The sequence below is a fragment of the Vipera ursinii genome, assembly GCF_947247035.1.
Source record: "Vipera ursinii genome assembly, chromosome: 2".
In the NCBI taxonomy this organism is placed as follows: domain Eukaryota; kingdom Metazoa; phylum Chordata; class Lepidosauria; order Squamata; family Viperidae; genus Vipera; species Vipera ursinii.
Window position 1 is genome coordinate 188,389,923 of NC_139513.1, and position 8,507 is coordinate 188,398,429.

General features: G+C 43.6%; 1 protein-coding gene across 1 annotated transcript; it reads left to right on the plus strand.

The window, feature by feature from the left end:
* The first annotated feature begins 1,137 nt into the window (after positions 1–1,137).
* On the plus strand, positions 1,138–6,851 carry LOC310633725 (cystatin-B-like). Its single transcript, XM_083351592.1, has 3 exons — positions 1,138–1,379; positions 5,211–5,312; positions 6,551–6,851. Exons 1-3 carry the CDS (start codon positions 1,314–1,316, stop codon positions 6,677–6,679), a joined length of 297 nt encoding a protein of 98 aa, XP_083207718.1. The 5' UTR covers positions 1,138–1,313; the 3' UTR covers positions 6,680–6,851.
* The last annotated feature ends 1,656 nt before the right edge of the window (positions 6,852–8,507 follow it).

Sequence of the window (8,507 nt, forward strand, 5' to 3'; positions counted from 1 at the left end):
ATCTGTCAATATACAAGATAAATACAAACCCTCCAAATCAATGGAAAACCAGCTCTGAGCACTCTTATAGTTACAACTGTTGCAAACCACCTAAGATTAGCTACAGATTATTTTTATCAAAATAAAAATCATTATTGCTAATATTTCTTTTGCTTTCTCACTATTGATCTGAGGCATCAGTTCATAAGAATCACATATTTACTAGAGACTTTCTCCAAATTTGCTGTGAAACAGATCTTTAAAAAACTTAAAACGTTCTTCCAGAAACAAGGAAAACTAATATCGTGCAAGGCATGGATTCTCCTATTTCTATGCAGTTTGAGCGTTGTGTTTTGGTGTGTATTAGTTGGCAATTTCTCAAGGCTCCACCTATCATCCTTTCGCTTTAATTCGTGGGAGTGATTCAGGGGGATCCCTCGTAAAACTAAAGCGATCGGTTAGAATCCACGCACTGAACCAATGCTTTAGGCATTGCCTAAAACAGGGGTCTTCAAACTTGGCCCTTTTATGACTTGTGGACTTCAACTCCCAGAATTCCTCAGCCAGACAAGCTGGCTGAGGAATTCTGGGAATTGAAGTCCACAAGTCATAAAAGGGCCAAGTTTGAAGACCCCTGGCCTAAAATCTTGGCTAGGTGCGATACCCGATTTGCCGGTGGCCTCTGGGGGATGACGTGTAACAATAAGGGCCCGCGCTTCCCATGCATGTTTCCGATTGAGGGCATTGGTGAAAACGCTGCCTCCGTACTACAGACCGTTTATTCCACCGGACAAGATGATGGTTTGTATTTGTTTTCTACTTGCAATCACGCAGCGTTTAAGAACTAAGCCCCTCAAATGAAAACGACTGAGTTAGGAGAAGTATCTTTTCCTCCTTTTCTTCCTACCCACGGGGGGGGGGGGGGAGAGAAACACATTCTTGACTGAGTCGCCGTCACGAGGAAGCCTATCCCAGGGGTAGGCAACCTCGGCCCTTTTATGACTCGTGGACTTCAACTCCCAGAATTCCTGAGCCAGCCATGGCTGGCTCAGGAATTCTGGGAGTTGAAGTCCACGAGTCATAAAAGAGCCGAGGTTGCCTACCCCCTGGCCTATCCCCTTCGCTCCAGCCTCCCAGCTTCTCGCCTCCTACTCATAGCGGAGGGTTTCCAAAAATGGCATCGGAACCCGGAAATACTCTGTTCCTCATACTCTGGTTACGCCCCTAATAGGGGACAGCTGCTACAAAGGCCGGACGGCGCGGTGGGGGGGAAAAACTCGGCTTGCGTTTGCGTGATCGCCGTCACCTCCTCCTCCGCCTTCCCTCCATCAGCGATGTCGTGCGGCGGACTCTCCGAGCCAAAGGCAGCTACCGAAGAGACGCAGCAAATCACGCAGGAGGTAAGGCAAAGAGAGAGGGAGAGAGAGAGAGAGAGAGTGAGCCAACTTTGCGGGGGCAACCTCGCCGGAGAACTTCTTTCCCTTTTCCCTTCCCCACTACCAGCGCTCCCCTGAAGCCTTCAGTTGCCCGCCCAAGTTCCCCCGTTGTTGCCTTTGTAACTTGGCTTTCTCCGCACAAAGGCTTTAATCCTTCGTAATTTGGCACTGGGACCGGGAGGGCTGAAGAGCAGTCAGAGGTGGCGGCTGCCTTTTGGTTGTTTCAGCCTTCGAGGGAAGCCCCGGGTAGTGCTGGGATGAAACTGCTCTGCTCTGCTTCTTGCCTCGCCCTTTCGACCAGCTATGGCTGCGGTTTGACAAGACCAGGGGTAGGCAGCCTCGGCTCTTTTATGACTCATGGACTTCAACTCCCAGAATTCCTGAGCCAGCCAAGCTGGCTCAGGAATTCTGGGAGTTGAAGTCCATGAGTCATAAAAGAGCCGAGGTTGCCTACCCCTGGACAAGACAAATCCAAGCAGGCAGGTTGGAATCTGCCATTGGGTAGTCCCCGTGTTGGCTGAGTGGATGCATTTTAGACGCTCTCCAAAAGCCCATATTGGAGGGCCTCCTTACCTTGTTATTTGTTTATTTATTTATTCGGTTTATATACCGCCCTATTCCCGAAGGACTCAGGGCGGTTTAAAGGGCAGAATTTAAAAACAATACAATATAAAATTAAAATAAAATTAAATTAAGTATAGCCCCCAAAATTCAAAATCACAATTTAAAAGCATTAAAACCCCTCAGTCCAGGCCAGATAGCTCAAAGAGGCAGGTTTTTAGGTCCCGGCGAAATGAACGAAGGTCGGGGGGCGGCAGTCCGAAGTTCCGTTGGCAGTTGATTCCATAGGGCAGGCGCGCCCACAGAGAACGCCCTCCCCCTGGGGATCACCCGCCGGCGATCCTTGACCGGCGGTACCCTGAGGAGGCCCTCCCTGTGGGAGCGAACAGGACGATGGAAAATTGATGCCGGCAGCAGGTGCTCCCTCAGATAATCTGGGCCCATGCCATTTAGGGCTTTATAGGTCATCACCAGCACCTTGAATCTCACCCAGAGGGCAACCGGAAGCCAATGCAGCTCGCGGAGAAGAGGTGTTACATAGGAGTATTGGGAGACTCCCATCAGAACTCGCACGGCTGCATTCTGCACCAGCTGAAGCCTCCGAGTGGTCCTCAAGGGCAGCCCCATGTAGAGAGCATTGCAGTAGTCTAGCCGGGAGGTCACGAGCGCATGGGTGACTGTCCGTAGGGCATCTCGGTCCAGATAGGGCCGCAACTGGCGCACCAGGAGAACCTGGGCAAAAGCCCCCCTGGCCACGGCTCCTATATGATCTTCCAAACTGAGCCGTGAATCCAGGAGGATGCCCAAGTTGCGGGCCCTATCAACGGGGGGTAACACCTCACCCCCCATAGTTAACGATGGAAAAGGTTATGGTCAAGTCTCCTTTAATACACCCGGACAGACAGCAGCGAGTGCTGCCCTCTCCCCGCCCCCAGAATCTTCAGCCTGTAAAAGCTCTGACACACACTTGTTAGCCCTTCAAGGTAGTCCAGAGAAGAAGTACAACTATGAATACTACCTCTAGCTTTAAGATTACATTAACAGACTTAAAAGCCGGTAAGTATTTCTCTCCTCCTTTGCTTTTACTTTCCAGAAAACTAGGGAGGGTCCCTCCGGAGACACTTCCTATGCCCCCTTTCTTTCTGTAGGCCAGGGGTAGGCAACCTCGGCTCTTTTATGACTCATGGACTTCAACTCAGCATAGCTGACTCAGGAATTCTGGGAGTTGGAAGTCCATGAGTCATAAAAGAGCGGAGGTTGCCTACGCCTGCCGTAGGCTGAGATATCTTTTGCAGGATGGGTGTCTAGCAGCTTGTTGTGGGGAAAATAGGAGGAAAGAGTATCTATCTGATCAGCTTTGAATTCTATATGAAAAAAGCAGAATATTTTTTTTAAAAAATCCAGAAATTATTTTATGAAATATTTAAACTGATATTTTAGAGCTGTTGCTTCATTCTGGGGAGCCAATTGCCACTCATTACAAAAAGCAGGGCAGGAAATAGTATCTGTTTTCCAGTGTTTTATTTCCTTTAAAGTTTGAAAATTAGCTGAGTGAGACACTTCAGTAAAGAACTGGTTTATATCCAAAATTAAACGTTTGTGTGTGCTTGTAAATATTGCATTTCCAGAGATTTGTAAAATTATCTGGACAGAATGTTCAGTCATAAGACTGACCAATTGGAAGAATATAGCTTCTTGATTTAGGACAAAACGAGTAACAAGAAGTGCCCCTCCCAAATATTCTTGATTTAATGAGAGAATATAACATTTGCTTTTAATGCACCACTCGGTTGCAGTGCAGCACTGCTTCCTCTGCTGCTGTTCTCTAATTACCTACCAGGCACAGCAAGTTGAGCATGTCTTTGCTGGTTCCTGATGTACCTTGTGGTGTCACAGAGAAGTTTAGCAAACAAACTTTAGTACATCACTTTCTACGGAACAAGATAATTTCTCCTGTTTAGATTGTCCTGTCTTCTAAATCCCTTTGCTGTCATTATTATTATTTTGCTTGGCAATTGACTGAATAAATAGTATTTCCATTTCGTTTCACTTCATGGTTATTAATTCTTTGATATATTACTTTTCTAATTCACAATTGTGCATACATCCATGATTGACATAGTGACATATTGTTACTCTAAAATGTCCTTACAATAAAAAAGAACATAAAAGAACATAAAATATCCTTGATTCAGGCATACTTTGCACTGTGACCTAAACTATTTACTAAGTCATGCTTCAGAAAACAATGACATTTTCTCAATGCAACCCATCAGAATTGCTCCTTTTTGAAGAATTGGAAGTCACATGAGTTGAAATAGATTTGCTTTATTAAATGAGTAATCTGTATAGGAATTTGGTTCTAGAGCAGGACTGTAAAGTGCACTGAATTCTACTTGCATCTGTAGAATTAATTTTCAAATAGAAAGGATGATAAAACACCAAACATAGGCTTTCCATCCTAACTGGGCAGTATAAACCTATTGAATAGTGCTGGCTAATTGAACTTTCCTATAAGACTGGATGTGTAGCCCGTTTTTTTTAAAAAAATACCCCTAATAGTGTGTATTGCATCTGAATAAATCCCATTGAGTTCAGTTTAGCTTCCATCCCAATAAGACAGAATAAGTTGGTAAAATCAGTATGCCATTGGAATTTCTTTCTTCCTTTCTACTGGATTTGGACACTCAAAAATACTTCAGAAACAATTAAACTAAGCACAATCTAATAGAGTAAATCCTTTAAATGTAAAACAGAAAAGGAAAGAGTTGTACAAATAGTCACAAAACATAATGGTTCATGTTTAGCTGGAAAAGAAGAATGATTTAATTCTTTATCTCTGAAGCAAACACTTCTGATTCTAGGATCTATCCACCAAATGTTAAATGGGGTAGAACAGCTGGCTCTTGGGGTGAGGTATAATCTGTAGAAATGTGCTTGAATACCCCAAGACTGAGGCTTTATAAAATTATAAACTTTGAACAGAAGCATGTAAATAAAAACAGTAAAACATTGTCTCAAGAATGTACCACATTTGGTTTGGGGTATTTCAAGCTGGAAATCAGATGCTTTCATTGGTGTCTTTTTAGAGAGCGTCTTTTCAACATTCATTTTTTATTTTACTTCTACATTTATTGTCTGTTTCTTCAGTAATAAATGTGGTATTGCAGAATGTGTGTTTTGGTGGTTTTAAACAGCAACAACATGTATTTTTCTCCTTTTCTGTTCCCAAAGATAAAGTCACAGCTGGAAGAAAAAGAAAGCAGGAACTTTACCACCTTCGATGCCATTTTATATAAAACACAAGTGGTTGCTGGAATAAACATTTTCATCAAGGTAGCACATGTGGTTCCTATAAGATGCTATAGTATAAATTTGCTCTAGGACTACCTGTAAAAATCCCCCAAGGCCTCTTTGCTACTCTCTAGCCATCTTTCAAGTTTTTACAGCCCCGATTTACCTAGTTTATTTGAGTGATAAACTACATCTAGTTTATGGCTTGGAAATGAAAACATTCTAGATTTCCCCATAGGGTGGCAATAGTCACTGTGCCTGCTGCCAATTGAAAGAAAAATGTCTTTGTTATATTTGCTGCCTGGTGCAATAAATATAATAAAGGTTGCTCAGGTAATCTATGTAAGAGCTGTACAACTGCCATAGTGCTCTGTGCAGATAATAGTAGTGCATCAGGGAGAAAAGGATCGGGTCAGTTTTTTAAGTTGTATAAATGCAATCCATTTAGCTGTGTGATGGAATGGAGGAGCCTCTGTCAAGGCCAGGAACAGGCTCAATAGAGCCTTTTCCAGCCATGGTGCACGGAGCTCAAAGGGACAGTGTTAACACCACTTTATAATGCCTTGGTAAAACTGCACTTGGAATACTGCATCCAATTTTAGTTGCCACGATATACGATAAAAAAGATGTTGAGACTAGAGTGTAGAGAAGAGCAACAAAAATGATTAGGGGAGTGGAGGCTAAAACATATGAAGAACGGTTACAGGAACTGGGCATGGCTAGTCTAGTGAAGAGAAGGACCAAGGGAGACATGATATCTCAGGGACTGCCACAAAGAGGAGGGAATCAAGCTATTTTCCAAAGCACACGAAGGCAGGACAAGAAGCAATAAGTGGAAACTAATCAAGTTCTACAACATATTGTAGAACATATTGTACAACATATTGTAGAACTAATGAGAAACTTCCTGACAGAACAATTAATCGTGGAATGAGTAGTCTTCAGAAGTTGTGGGTGCTCCAACATTGGAGGTTTTTAAGAAGAGATTGGACAACCATTTATCTAAATTGATATAAGGTGTCCTGCCTGAGCAGGAGGTTGGACTAGAAGACCTCCAAGGTCCCTTCCAACTCTGTTATTCTGTTACTCTCGAGTCCATTTTCAAGGCAGGAAAGAGGGAGATGGCAAAACCCTTCCAGCAGTCTGGATGCAGACCTCTCACTCCTAGGGGTTCCTGAGATATTGTAAAATGTTTATAGGCAGGTTTTTTTTTGCTAATTAGACCAGACTTTTTCTCCCTTTTTCTGGTATTGGATCTGATTGTTTTTCTTATTTTCTAGATCCACGTGGGGAATGATGAGTACTTTCATGTGCGAGTGTACAAAAGACTCCCGCATGAAAACAAGCCGGTGGAGCTCACTAATTACCAGAGCAAGAAAGAAAAGCATGATGATTTGACTTACTTCTGAAGAGTTATTTAGGAGTTCTTTTCTCCTGTTACATGCCTATGGGGTGTATATATAGGTATCTCCATAAGTGTAGTGCTTAATTTGCAAAAGTTCAAAAAATACTTTTTTTTACAAAGATGTTACTGTTAAATCTGCACGCATCTTAATTCTATTAAAAACAAATGATACATTAGTTTTGCATGCAATTTGTTGTTGGAGCTCTTCAGAGGTTGGAATTATTTTATCCCAATTCTTCCAAAAAAAAAAACAAACCAAACAATGAGCTGGCTTTGAAGAAGAAGAAAAAAAAAGAGGTTCCTGTTATGCAAGTCTGAAACCATTTATTCTTGTATGTCTGTGAAAAACCTAGCTTTGTGCCTTTTTCAGAAAAACAACTAGAAAATCTAATATTATTAGAGTGGAGTTTTAATGCTGACAGGACAGTCCCTTAGCCATTATATTGGACAGGTAAAATGGAGAGACAGGGAGAGGCTAGGCTGTATCAATAGGGGGACAGTACCAAGGTCACATGAAGTGTTAGTACCACTTTATACTGCTTTGGTAAGGCCACACTTGGAATACAGTATAGGTAGTCCTTGACTTACAAAAGTTCGTTTAGTGACCATTCAAAGTTACAACAGCACTGAAAAGTGACTTATGACCATTTTTCACACTTATGACTCTTGTAGCATCACTAGGGTCAGGTAATCAAAATTCAGATGCTTGGCAAATGACTCACATTTATGACAGTTTCAGGGTACCGGGGTCATGTGATCACTTTTTGTGACTATCTGACAAGCAAAGTCAATGGGGAATCCAGATTCACTTAACAACTGTGTTATTAATTTCACAACTGCATTGATTCACTTAACAAATGTGACAAGGCGTAAAATGGGGCAAAACTCACTTAACAAATGTTTCACTTAACAACAGAAATGTTGGGCTCAGTTGTGGTTGTAAGTCAAGGACTACCTGTACTTTATCCAGTTTTGGTGACCAGCATACAAAAGAGATGTTGAGACTCCAGAAAGGGTGCAGAGAAGGACAACAATGGTATGCAGGGGTGTCAAACTCAATTTCATTGAGGGCCACATCAGCATTGCGGTTGCCCTCAGGGGGCCGGGTGGGTGTGGCCTGGGTGGGCGTGGCCTACTGGGTGGGCGTGGCTAGAGTGCATATGGCCTACTGGGTGGGCGTCGCCAGCTCTACATCGTTCGCATCAAGGGTGCCTATGGGGGCCTGGGCAGGAGTGGGACAGATCTGAGGGTCTCTGGCAGAAGGAGGGTCTCTGGGCCAGGGCCAAGGCAGTGGGGGCCGTTCCCTCACTGTTTCCAGGATGGCTTCGCGGGCCACATGACACCATCCGGGCCTTGTGTTTGACATGTCTGGTATAGGGTCTCCTGCTTGAGCAGGGGGTTGGACTAGAAGACTTCCAAGGTCCCTTCCAACTGTTATTCTGAGAGAGTAACAGCTTTGTATTTCTTGATGGGCATCAGGAAATATGGTGGGAGAGCCTCAGTGTTTAAGACCAATACTATATTTTGACTCACTGTGCTGAGCCACGAGGCCTGCTCTCTGGAGCCCTGATACTCCTGGACTCTGGCTGTTGCTATTTAATACCAGCTTGGTCTGCACTCTAGACCCTTTTCAGTCAGGGTTCAGGCCTGGTTACAGTGCTAAAGTAGCCTTAGTTGTGTTTGAGGATTAACTGTGGAGGGCCTGGGGTAAGGTGGTCCATCCATTCTGACCCTTCTTGATCTTTCAGTGGTTTCTAGTGTCACTGATTTTGATTATTTCCTGGACTACTCTGGCAATGTTTTGCTGTGCTTCTCCTCCTCCTGTGGTAGGT